The following is a 14,018-nucleotide window of genomic DNA, read 5'->3' on the forward strand; positions in this document are numbered from 1 at the left end:
TAAAAGACTTCACCATCAGACATCGGCCTACTTGTAAAGGCTGCACATCTACTCACAGCCACACACAGCCTAATGCTGCAACCATATTCCCACCTTCTCCATTCCTGGAACATAATCACATTCTTTCATTCTACATATATGTGAAGACCCCTAGTGGATACCTGAAACCATAAGTGGTACTGAATCTTGTATTTACTCTTTTTCCCATACATACATACCTAAGATAAAGTTTATTTTATAAATTAGGCACAATAAGCGATTAGCAATATTAATAAAATAATTATAACATATTGTAATAACAGTTCTGCGAGTGTGCTCGCTCAGTCTCTCAAACTATCTTGTCCCACACTCACCTTTCTTCTTGTGATGATGTGGGATGATAAGATGCCTGTGCGAGGAGATGAAGCGAGGTGAATGACGCAGGCATTGTAACATACTGTTAGGCTACTAGTGACCTTCTGACAATACATCAGAAGAAGGATCATCTGCTTGTGAAACCATGGATGAAGGGGGACTACTGGACAGTTACATTCCTCATCTCTAAGCATGTCTCCTTATCACTATCCTGTACTTAAATAAGTTAGTGAATTTTAGACTAAAGAAATATAAAAAAATATCTTTTTGCTCAATATCTTCATTCACTATTTTGCTATTTTCTGCTCTAAATTAGCAATTCTGATAGAAATAAATCAAGAAAAAAATTTATTGGGCAATGTTAAAAGAGAAAAACTGATGATATTCTACATAAATTGGTAACTTCACCAGTTCAATAGTCATTGGGGGCTTACATTTACAAAGTAACGAAAATAATCATTTTCAAGCTTTATGTACTTCTTATTACACTCTAAGTAGATTTCCTATTTCTAAGAAGTCACGTGATCTAACAATGTATCATTATTACTCTGATAAATATATTATCATATAGCAAATCATCATTCATAGAACTTAACTGCTTGTTATAGATTTTTAAATGTGGGTCAATTTCCAATTATCCAGATGGATTTGGAAAGAAATTGTATAACGTATAAACACATAAATAGTTCACACACTTTAATCCATGAACTGGTTTTCAAGCTTTGTAAGAATTTATTTAGAGGAAACATTTCTAGATTGTTACATTTTATTCTATCTTCTTTCTTTTCCTTCTTTCCTTCTATAGGAGAGTTTCAAATTTAAATGCCTTTAAAGGCAGGAGGAAAAAACCCAAGAAAAACAAAGAGGGGAAAGTATACCCTTAATATGTAACAAAACATCTTAAACATTTTATTTTCATCTTGCCATAATTTTCTCCATGCAGACAGTTCCCCAAATTTCCTGCTCTCACACCCCAAAACCTCTCCCATCTGTTTTCTCTCCTGCAACACAGCCCTATAATTCATAATCCAAAACCATTTATTGAGCCCATCCATGACTTCAGTGCCACCCCCTTTGTTCTGTTTTTTTTTTTTTAATTTTTTTTTTTTTAACATTTATTTATTTTTGAGACTGAGAGAGACAGAACATGAACGGGGGAGGGTCAGAGAGAGAGAGGGAGACACAGAATCTGAAACAGGCTCCAGGCTCTGAGCTGTCAGCACAGAGCCTGACGCGAGGCTTGAACTCACAAACCACAAGATCATGACCTGAGCCGAAGTCAGACGCTTAACCGACTGAGCCACCCAGGCACCGCTGTTCTCAGTTCTTTATAAACTGTTATCAGCTTGGCCTCCAGTCTTCCAACAGAAAGACACTCATTACTCAGATTCTGCTCAACAAGGAAGACCAGAAACTAATTAGCACAATATTTACTCTATGAAAGAGAACTGAGGGGAATAAATGAAAAACATGACAAATATGTATAATTTATTGACTTCTCTGTATCCCTGCTCATTTAGCTCTAAATTTCCTAACAGAAAAGGTTATGAATATTAGAAAAATACTCATTCATATAACACATATTAACGAAGCACCCAGTATCTATCAGTCACTGTTCTAGGCTCTAGGGATATAGCAGTGAACCACAAAACAACAACAAAATATATTACATAAATGCTAGTTGGCATAAAGTGCTATGAGGAAAACAAAGCTGGGTAAAGGAGACAGAGAGCTGTTGGGCAAGGTAGTTCAAGGAAGGCTTCCCCAGTCGGGTGACAATGAGTGGACCCAAAGACAGTGAGGCACACAAATATTTGGGGGATTAACATTCCAAGGGAAAAGATAAAACTACAAAAGCCCTAATGTAGGAGTACAGAAGTGTTCAGGGAGAAATCAGAAAGACAACATGGATAAATAAGAATGAGCAGGGAACACGTTTAGCATCGAGGTCAGAGTTAACAGGGTAGAAGCTAGGGTCAGGAGAGGCAGGACCTTGTATATCGTCCCTGACAGAATTGGGAATCCACTGAAGGGTTGTGAGCAGAGGAGAGACCATGATCTGTTTTCCATTTTTAAAGAAGCATTCAGCCTGCTGGGTGCAGAACAAACTCTAAGTAGTCAAGGGCAGGTAGGAACCTATTGGAATAATCCAAAGAAAACTTGAGTGTGGCTTGAAGCAGGGTAGCAGCAGTGGACATATTAAGACATGGTCAGTTTGAAGTCTCTTGAAACAGGATTTGTTGACAGATTAGATGGAAGAGAAAAAGACTGAACAAAGGCTAATGTTTTTGGGGGTGCCTGGGTGGCTTAGTCAGTTACGTGTCCGACTTTGGCTCACGTCATGATCTCTCCATTCATGAGTTCAAGCCCCGCGTTGGGCTCTGTGCTGACAGCTCGGAGCCTGGAGCCTGCTTCGGATTCTGTGTTTCCCTCTCTCCGTGCCCCTCCCCTGCTATGTTCTCTTTCTCTCTCCAAAAATAAACATTAAAAAAAAATTTAAAGAAGAGCAAGGTTTTTGGCCTGAGTCTAAGAAGTAACAGATGATATACAATGATATGGAGAAGGCCACAATGACTTAGTGGTTTTTTTTTTTAATTATTAAAAAAAAAAATCTTGTCTATATTCATTCTCTAAGGGGAGAACGAGTGGTTTTCTCCAGGACAGGTCTTAATAACTACCATGTAGAACAACCAACCTCCATGGCCAACACTATGTTTCTCCTCATAGGCATTTTCCCTCTGCTGCTTCAAAATAGGACCAACCAACTACAGAACCCTGGTCAATTAGCAGAGCGGAAAAAATCATAGAAGGACCTGATCTAAACAGGGCTTAACAGGTACTGTGGTAGTGGACAAGTCAGAAAATATATTTAAATCAGGGAGAAAACCTTTCAAAATATATTTCAGACCAGTAAAAATTAGCTCCCTATTTTATAAGCAAGAAAGAACACAGAGAGTGAATATGATTATCAGAGGATAGATCAGAAAGGAGGTAGGGACCAGACACCTAAAAAAAGGCTTTGTTATTTTTTGAATGAATGGTGTTCTAGCATCTACGGAGAGGCGGCCAAATTTAAATCTCACTCTTGGATTACAATGTAAGTTACATTATTTTGGATGAAAATGAAATGAAGACCATATTATTATCCCTGCAAAGATTAAACAATACTTACTATTGAGTCATTGATCACGCTATTTTCACTTTTCAATTTCCATGTGAGAGTCTGTCTAGAGGTACACGTTTTAAAAAGGAAAATCTCTTCAAGTCATTAAACGAAGATAAAACTTTTACAAATAACATGTAACTATGTGTATGTGAAATGTTTTCTTAGACAACTTACTGGCAATAAAAGTAAACCACTGGTATGGGCAGGAAGTGCTCTATTACTGTCTTTTCAGTTTAAAAACCTTAAAAGGAACTTGTAAAGCGCACACTATGGTAGCAGCCACTCACTACAGGGAGGTGTCCATTAGAACAGAAAATTCTAGTAGTTTTCTCTCCATCTGAGAGCTGCCTTCCAGGAAGGAATATTAATTCCCTCCAATCAACCCTAACTGAAGACGGAATGAAAAGAGAGAGCAGCTATTTCAAGGAGAGAGAGAACTTCACTAATGGAGAAAGAAAAATACTTCCCTTTTGTCAGTTTGAAACAATTTTTCATATTTAGAGTATGATGGGAAACCATGGTGAGATCATACAAACCTTGAGCTTACTTACGCAAGAATAGTAGAACCCTCACAAAGGAATCAAGCCTTCCACCTACATGAGGGAGGAAGCAGGAGCAGGCAAGGACTGGGCTCCTCAATCTCTAGCAACTACTAGAACCTGGGAGCAGAGCCAGCCAAGGTTGTGGGGCTCCAGGAGGGAGCCTCAGCTTGCCTGCAGCAGTGCTAGGACCAACCCTTCCCTCGCGCTTCTACACTCCGTGCAAGCTCCACTGAGGCCAAAAGAGGAAAGAGTGACGTCAGAAAAAAAAAAGAGAACCTTGGTAATTGTGAAGACTGCCTGTCGTAAGGTGCAGCTCACCCTGTTTAGCAATGTAGGCATTCTTCGGGAGGGTTAATACCCATGCAGAAACAATGGGAAAAGAGCTACACAAAATGAACCCATTTCAGCCTTAAAAAATATTTTTAGCATAAATTTCCTGTCACATGGTTATATTTCTACCACACAGTAGAATTTCATTCCTCTTTCAAAGTCCATTTCTCATTTATATGCTCTCTAGAATACTAGAGGAAGGAAACAGTAGCTTAATACCAGTAACAATTTAAAAAAAAAGTCCAGATCTATGCCTATCTCTGCAATGTTATCTAATGTAAAACACATAACATTCCTCTGAACTTTACTAAAACAAGAAGGCTGGGATGGTGGGGTTTGTTTGAACAGAAGAGTGCTCCATGCAGTAGCACTAGAAAAGGATTAGTAGTAAACATTCCTTAGCTTTGTTCACACTAGAAACTGAAGGGAAAAAAAAAAAAAAAAAAGGAAAGAAAATTCTTGCTTTCTTTCTCTGCATTCTTCTCCTTACTGACTGAATTTTTAAACTGTCCTAATGTTACTAAGAATGAGTCAGAGAAATAGAACTTAAACCAATATGTACTTTGCTAGCCCAGAGACGCCTCCTGAAAGAGCCAAAAACCCTGAAGATACTACATATTTAATGTGAAAGTTGAAAAATACCGTGAACCCTATTCTTAACATGAAAACAAAACCAAACTCTCTGCCACTTATAAGTCCCTTGGCATGCTGTGTTACCAACTGACCACACTATTAAAAAACAAAACAAAACAAAACATAAGAAAGATACAGCAGAAAATGAAACCACTTACCTTGATCAGTGGACGTGACTTCACATATATTGATAATTAGTTTACTTTGGTTTGATAAGAAAATATCTGTCTTTACTCTTTCAGAGATCATGGGATAACATCTCACTCCTGGCTTTAAAACCTCTGCTAGACTGGAAATCACACAGAGCAGCCAGGAGCCCGCACCAGTGCCCTGTGTACCTCAGGGCATTCTCAGACCTTACTTGTCAAAGACAACCTCATGCATAATATGCCACACCCCCAGAGGAAGGGCTGCTGCAGGGTTTTCATGAGACCAAGTATCTGGTGATACAGAGACGTCTATTTATTACGGTAAAATAAACAACAACAGAGGCACATGGAAGCTTCAAGTGAACTAGAAATGCATTTGGGAATAGGATCGTTTATAAACTGCCTAATTCCTTAACTGTTAGTAATGCTCTCAAAACGCCAGTGTGAAAACAGTTTGTTTCCACTTTAACTGGGTCCATGCCCTGGACGGAAGAGGTTACAGACTCTGGCTTCACAGGCTTAAGACGTTAAAATGTCATTTTGGATGATCAAAAATGCTATTTTGCCACTTTGACGTTCCATTTTACGACAGGTCATGGAGCTTGGTGAATAAATACTACTCATAGATTTCCTAAGGAAACCAAGTTTTGTTATTTAGAACACTGTACAATTGGTATAATATTTATTACTCACTTTTCTATATCTTTTTATGTTTGTATCATTCAACAAGTACTCGAAAAATTCCTCATATCCTGAAATATTAGAAAATGTCAATTAAAATATTTATAAGATCACAATGAAGTAACAGGCTATACAGACATCCCTCTCATGGTTAGAAATAACCTCTCCAATCTCCTCCTCATTGTGTCCATAGGCAATCAGTGTCACAGTCCAGTTGCATCAAATCACTTGGATGGCATTTAAAAAAATTTTTAACATTTATTTATTTTTTGAGAGAGCGAGATGGAGCATGAGTCAGGGAGGGGCAGAGAAAGGGGGGTACACAGAATCCAAAGCAGGCTCCAGGCTCTGAGCTGTCAGCACAGAGCCTGACACAGGGCTCCAACTGACAGACCGTGAGATCATGACCTGAACTGAAGTCGGACGCTTAACCCACTGAGCCACCCAGGCGCCGCTTGGATGGCATTTTAAAACACACATTGCTGGGGGAACCTGGTGGCTCAGTCGGTTGAACATATGACTTTGGCTCAGGTCATGATCTCACGGTTGGTGAGTTTGAGCCCCATGTTGGGCTCTGTGCTGACAGCCCAGAGCCCGGAACCTACTTCAGATTCTGTATGTATGTGTCTCTCTCTGCCCCTCCCGCTTACACTGTGTCTCTGTCTCTCTCTCAAAAATAAATAAACATTAAAAAAGTTAAAAAAAAAAAAAAGTTGCCTGGGGCGCCTGGGTGGCTCAGATAGTTAAGCATCCACCTTCAGCTCAGGCCATGATCTCATGGTTTGTGAGTTTAAGCCCCATGTTAGGCTCTCTGCTGTTAGCACAGAGACTGCTTCAGATCCTCTATCCACTCTCCGCACCGCCCCCCCCCCCCGCCCCTCTTGTGCTCATGCTCTCTCTCAATAAAAAAATAACCATTAAAAAAAATAATAAAACACAGATTGTCTAGTCCCATCTCCGCAACTGAATTCAGTCTGTGGTGGACCCCAGAATTTACATTTTTAACAAGCTCCCAAGTGACAGGAACGCTACTGATCTGGCACTGCACTTCAAGGACCACCCTAGGAGAAGTACTAGGGCAAGAATTTGCCTGTTTGGAGTCTTGCCTCATTCACTGAGGGCCTAAAGCCCTGGCTCACTTGCATCTGCTTAGAACTGCTTGATGTCAATGGCAGGAGGGCAATACCCAGGATGAGGTCTGAGGGGCTGTGGAACAATAACTTCCACCTGCTCACCGGGAAGGGAGTGGTTATCAACTTAGTAATTCTGAATAAAAGAAATCTACTTACATATTAGGCCATGAATAGGTTTTAAAACTCATCTAAAAAGAAGGGATAATTTGAAACATTAAGAAAAGGAGTCCAAGAAAGAAGAAATTGGAATTGTCTTTTAGTTCCTTTGCAAACTCCACCCATGTGTTTGAATTTCACAGTGGCAGGAAAACGGTCTATATTGGATTCCAAGACCACTTAGACTTGGCAAATTTCAGTAATGTAAAAAACAGAATGTTTCCCTGTCATAAAAATGCTCCAGTTGATGTGCTTTCTGAGCTTTGATAGCAATGTTTAAATTATAAATTCAGGTTTGGTTGTCAAACAAATAAATACCTTTTCTTTCTTTTTTTTTTTTATACTTAACATTTACTTTTGTGCCAGGGGCTGCTGAGCACCTTCCATGCAGCACGTCATTAAATCCTCACTGTAAGGCAAAAATGAGTTATCACTACAGAGGAATAATTCAGGTCAGGGAGGAAATAGTAATTGCCATTTTGTAGAAGAGAAAACTAGGTTCAAGAGGTTAAAAAACTTGGCCAATAACACTAGTAAAACAACAACCTTTAAGAAGTTAAATTCACTTTTGTACAATAAATTAAGATATAATGGAATCCACTTTTGAATTTTTATAGAAACATGATTTGTAGCTAGTAAGTGATAATAAAGTATAACTTAGTGTAAACTCAAGTGATAATAAAGTATAACTACTACTATTGACTCTCACTGGCCACAAGCGGGTAATCTGCAATTATATTCAGCATCAAACCGTAAACTTGTTTTCTTTTTAATCCAGAAGAAATTTTATTTATTTTTTTTTACTTCACATTTTTGTTTTAAATTCTAGTTAACATAAATGGTAAAATTGGCTTCAGGTGTAGAATTTAGTGATCCATCACTTACATATAACACCCAGTTCTCATCCCAACAAGCATCTACCACAAACTTGTAACTAAATTCTAAGCTCCCTAATAATAGCCAGGGCAGTTTCTTACAAAGTTAAACATGCACTTCCATGTGACCCAGCAATCACACTCCTAGGTACTTGCCCAAGTGAAATGAATACTTACATTCACACAAAAACCTGCACATGAATGTTTACAGGGGCTTTACTCATAGTCACCAAAAGCTGGAAACACCCAATCATCCTTCAATTAGTGAATGGATAAACAAACTGCGATAAATCCATGCAATGGTCTAACATTCAGCGATAAGAAGGAATGAACTAAGGATGCATGTGCCTTAGAAAGAAGCCAAATATAAAAATAGAACTAGCACCACGATGTAGCAATTGCACTAGTAGGTATTTACTCAAAGGATACAAAAATACTGATTCAAAGGGGTACCTTCAAGGAGTACCTCTGATGTTTACAGCAGCATTATCAACAATAGGCAAATTATAGAAAGAGCCCAACGTCCATCAACTGATGAATGGATACAGAAGATGTGGTGTGTATGTATGTATATGCGTACACACACACACACACACACACACACACACACACACACACTGGAAAATTACCCAGCCATCAAAAGGAATGAAATCTTGCCATCTGCAATGATGTGGATGAAGCTAGAACGTATTATGCTAAGCAAAATAAGTCAGTCAGAGAAAGACAAGTAACATAGGATTTCATCATATGTGGAATTTAAGAAACAAAACAGGGGAAGGAAGGGGAAAAAAGAGAGAGGGAGGCAAACCATAAGAGACTATTAACATAGAGAGCAAACTGAGGGTTGCTCAAGGGGAGGTGGGTGAGGGATGGGCTAAGTGGGTGATGGAGACTAAGGAAGGCATTTGTGATGAGCACTGGGTGTTATATAAGTGCCGAATCACTAAATTTTACTCCTGAAACCAATATTACACTATATGTGAACTAACTAGAATTTAAACAAAAACAAAAAGAAAGAAGCTAACTTAGAGGCTACATATATATGATTCCTTATGACATTCTGGAAAAGGCAAGCCTACAGGGACAGAGTAAGTCTGAAGCAGCAGGTAGTATGGGAACAAACTGGCTGATTACAAAAGGGCATGATGGAATATTTGGAGATAGGACTGTTCTAGATCTTCATTGCAGTGCTGGTTACATAACTGTATGCATTTGTCAAAACTCATAATTATACCCTAAGGAGGGTTAATTATGTTGTGCACAAATTATCCCTTAGTTTTAAAAATTAAGGAGCAAATAAAGCAATATATTCTTTAAGAAAGCAAAAGGGTATGAAATGCATAGTCTTAGTGTAAACTCAAAACCAAATCATTTTGGTACATTCATTGCCTTTCTCATCAGTAGTAGAGATCATCACTGGTTCATTTTATTCATTTAAAAATCTTTTTTTCCCTTTTATTTCTTATTTTTTGAGACAGAGCAAGAGAGAATGAGAAAGTGAGAGCCTGCACAAGTCAGGGAGGGGCAGAGGGAGAGGTAGAGAGAGATTTAAGGCTCGATCTCAGGTCCCAGTGTGAGATCATGACCTAAGCTGAAATCAAGACTTGGACGCTTAACTGACTGGGCCACCTAGGCGCCCCTGATTTTTAAAAATCTTAAACTCAGAAGTGACCTAATTAGTTTCCCACATAGAGTCCCTCTGGGAAAATTGAAGTTTATGATAATACATTTAAAGGGAACTTTCAAATAAATGTTTAGGAAATAGGTAATTTAATAAGATTATTTGTCATATATATCATAGCCCCGAAAATACCTAAAATCAATGTTAAACAACTCACAGTTATTCACCAAATGCCTTATGCACGGAAGACTTCACGGGCCGGCATTCTGCTCCTATGCTTCTCCTCCTTACAGAGAGGTTATTCTTCACAAATTGTTGAAGAAGGACTTAGAAAGGTCTGTCAGACATTCACATAATACTGTATTTCATAACCATTTGTTGAACTTCATTTACTTTTTGTGTTAAAGGCTATCTCTACAACTTTCTATAGCTTACCATTTCTAATGGAAGTGATCTAAGACAAAAATGTTACCACACGGCTTGTGCTTTCTCAACTAAAATTTATTAATCTGCAATGTTTTTTAAAAAGGTGGTGGATTAAGTTGTCTGACCTAGCATTTGTTTTTAAAGCTACCTGGCACACCATCTGTCGTATACTTGAAAACGTCTGTGGACTAATGCCAAAAGTGACTTTAATAATTATTTACTACGTTTTGGCAATAAACACGTTTTGGCAATAAATAACAAGACAGTTATAACAAGTGAATGCTAGTATTTCACTTTGTTCAGATACAACAAGGAGTAAGAAAACGGAAGTATTTATGACTTTCAGTTATCAACTAAGGAGCAAAATCCTCACTCTCCAATGTTATTTAACTGAGAGGCAACCTCCATTTTCACAGAATAAAACTAACCTGAATCTTTTTAAATTTTTTTTTTTTCAACGTTTATTTATTTTTGAGATAGAGAGAGACAGAGCATGAATGGGGGAGGGTCAGAGAGAGAGGGAGACACAGAATCGGAAGCAGGCTCCAGGCTCTGAGCTGTCAGCCCAGAGCCCGACGCGGGGCTCGAACTCACGGACTCACAGACCGTGAGATCGTGACCTGAGCTGAAGTCGGACGCTTAACCGACTGAGCCACCCAGGCGCCCCAAAACTAACCTGAATCTTAACCCATTTTGCACTCTTTAGTTTTCTAATAACAATCTAATAAAATCAAGTAACAATTTGATACTAAAGTGATTACCTCATTGACCTAAAAAAACACACACTTTAATTTATTTATTTTTTTTTTTTTTAATTTTTTTTTTCAACGTTTTTTATTTATTTTTGGGACAGAGAGAGACAGAGCATGAACGGGGGAGGGGCAGAGAGAGAGGGAGACACAGAATCGGAAATAGGGTCCAGGCTCCGAGCCATCAGCCCAGAGCCTGACGCGGGGCTCGAACTCACGGACCGCGAGATCGTGACCTGGCTGAAGTCCGACGCTTAACCGACTGCGCCACCCAGGCGCCCCCACACACTTTAATTTAAAAAGTCAACCAACTGATGCCTAATTTCCATTCTGCACGTCTGTGAGCCTTAATGAAGTCCTAAAAATTCTTGAATACATTCCAGGTAAATGCTGTTTGTTGCTTAAATATTTTTGTACCAAATTATTTTTATACAGATCTTCAAAGCAAGACTATTATCCCTGAATTGTTATTCTTTTAAAAAATATTTAATAGAAATGTTTTATGTTAATTCTGTAGTTAGACGTTCAGTTAGAGTCCCAACCACACAGTACTAAGGACCCCTCAAACCAGAGTTTCTGGATGGATGATAGATAATATAAGCCTTGGTTACACTGCTGCCCATTCTGGCTTCTAATTCAATTCTGTTCCTCTTCCACTCTGGCTGCCCAGCGAGAGCTATACATCTTTCTTATGGTGTGTGGATAGGGACAGCTTGTATACTTTAGATATATAGGAGAGAAATCTGCAATATGTCTGCAATGTCATCCGACATTAATAATTCTCTAATAAAAAATACACAATCCTAGAGAATAAAAACACTCTTTTCTAACCTAAGTTATGGAATTGATCTGCATATCTCAAGTTATAACCTGTCTGATTTTCTTGGTATGTGTTTCCTGTGTCACAACACTCACTTTACATGTTCACACACACGATTCAGCAGTACACACACTTGAAGTTGGTGATGTGTCTCTCTTGTAGCATTTCCCCCCACTCATTATAGTCCACCTTCACATCTGGCATGCTTTTTATCTAATTCAGCCTTTGTACTAATCCCAGGTAACTGATATGATCTAAATTCAAAGGAGCAACAAAGTTAATGGATAAATACAGTGCTTCTTCTTTAATTATGACCATTATTATTCTTGCACAACTTCTCTGGATTCCACTTGAACAATGCCAGGTAACGACCCTACACTGGAAGAGCTATGTATGTGTTTCCTTTAGGAAATCACATTCACTTCAGCAAGAAGTTAATTCTGAGATTTCAAATTCCACAATCATCATCCTGTCACCACCTGGATTCCTCCTGTTCCTACTCTAAACTCTTGAATGAACCTATTCTTAGCTGTCCTAATAGCTTCATTAAAGAATATACACACAGCACTTACTATGATGCTGGACACACGATACATGTCCATTTCTCTTCTCTCCTCCTCCCTCCCCATCACAGTCCCCCTGCCTCACCCACCTCACAGAGTCACTCTTTACAAATGCTTTCTCTAGCAGTTTCTTGTCCTTCACCTGTACACACCACAACACTGTCCACCTGTAGGGCTCTGGTTCGGAGGCTGCCATTTGGTGTGAACAAAATACCACCACAACTATTTTAAAGGATATAGAATTTCTGTTAGGGAAGATGAAAAAGTTCTAGAAATGGCTTAAGTGGAGACAGTGGTAGAACAACGTGAATGTATTAATGCCACAGAACTGTACACTTAAAAACAGCAAAATGGTAAGTTTTATGTATATTTTATGACAATAAAAAATTATTGCGACTAGGACATTTTCCACCATGAATTTATGACACCCAACCTCAGCCAGCCTATTTCTGCTTTGGCCAATCTCTTTGTTGATGCTTATGAAGTCCCTTTCATAGACTCTCCACTGCCTGACTGTGCCTCTGCATTCTACTTTCTTGAGTATCTATTCGGGACAACTGACCCACTTGAAGGCTACAGCTCCTCCCCTATGCAGAAGATTATAAAACACCTTTTCCAGTACCAACCTGTCTCTCAGCTTCATGCTCTCATTCCCATATACCTGTAAGCTACCCCTTACACTGGAGAAGGGAAGACTGAACTTAACCTTGAAGGGTAAATGAGATCTTATTAGGCAGCAAAGGAGGGAAAGCACCTTATTTCAGGCTGCATAGTGAGGAGACATGTGGCAGATTTGCAAACTTCACTGCGGCGGGCAGGACTGTTCATCACTTCCCAGCTGATATCCTCAATGGCTGCTTACTGCCCTCAGAACGAATCCAAACTCCACATAATGCCTTAAGGCTCTGTCCCCTGCTTACCTTTCTAGCCTCATTCCTTGCCACGTTGCTTTCAAAATATGTTCCCAAACCATGTTCCCTCTATCAATCACCGGTTTTGAGAAGGAAGTAAAAAAAAAAATGTTTTCTTTTCATAAATTTCCACAGGAACCTAACTATTATTTTTTCCAACTTTGAAATAGTCATGCAGCTTCCAGAAAAGGCTCCTCTGAGGCTTTAAGAAAATAAAACTTAGGCTTTGCCCTTGGCAGGTCAGATAAAGGGTAAAGTACAGCCAGTTACTTGCTACTAACTTGGGAGAAAAGAGGGAGGGCTTTTGTTTCTCTCTCTTTTTCATCAGCTGCCTCGCTGCCTCATCCAGATTTCCTTTAATTACTTGTCTTCCTTTCTTCAAGACCCTTATGCATAGCGTGATGGTGTAACAGCAGCTGCCTAGTCTTTTGTGTTGGCCCAAATATTCTTACAGGACAAACTCAGAATATGGAAAGAAAAGATAACCTAAATATAACCATCACCATCCCGTCTACAAATCAGCCATTCTACTTATTTCTTCCCTTTTATCCCACAGATAATGACACACTTAAACATGCAGTTTCCTTTTTGATGCAATCACAGGGATATATTACAGAAATAAAGAAAACTCCAAAGAAAGAAAAATAGGATATTAGTCATTCCAAATTTTAGTAAGCTTTCAGATAACTTTTTCTAAGTTATTATGTTTGTGGTAGGAAATAAGATCAAGGATAAAAAGAGAACTTAAAAAAAAAACAGCCAATTTCCATCATATGGGCCTTAAACTGATGAATGGGTACATGATAAATTATAAATGTACTTGCTTGAAATTTTAAAATCATTAACCTAGCAATCTATATATTGTGAATTTTACCAATAATGCTGAAACAGATTTTCAGTATTATACTA

General features: G+C 38.7%; 1 protein-coding gene across 11 annotated transcripts in view; it reads right to left on the minus strand.

Moving 5' to 3' along the window:
• FGD4 (FYVE, RhoGEF and PH domain containing 4) overlaps positions 1-14,018 on the minus strand; it is a 245,328-nt gene that overhangs the window by 122,724 nt on the left and 108,586 nt on the right. The window contains exon 1 of one of the 11 annotated variants that reach the window (XM_019452408.2): positions 5,184-5,378. The exons of 9 other annotated variants lie outside the window; for them this stretch is intronic. In XM_019452408.2, coding sequence (XP_019307953.2) covers positions 5,184-5,274 — 91 coding nt within the window. In that variant the 5' untranslated portion in view covers positions 5,275-5,378. Of the gene's footprint in view, positions 1-353; positions 570-5,183; positions 5,379-14,018 lie in introns of those variants that run through there. One more of the 11 variants, XM_019452409.2, reaches the window with a different exon arrangement.

The sequence above is a fragment of the Panthera pardus genome, unplaced genomic scaffold, assembly GCF_024362965.1.
Source record: "Panthera pardus isolate Hobbes unplaced genomic scaffold, ASM2436296v1 HiC_scaffold_6, whole genome shotgun sequence".
Lineage (NCBI taxonomy): Eukaryota > Metazoa > Chordata > Mammalia > Carnivora > Felidae > Panthera > Panthera pardus.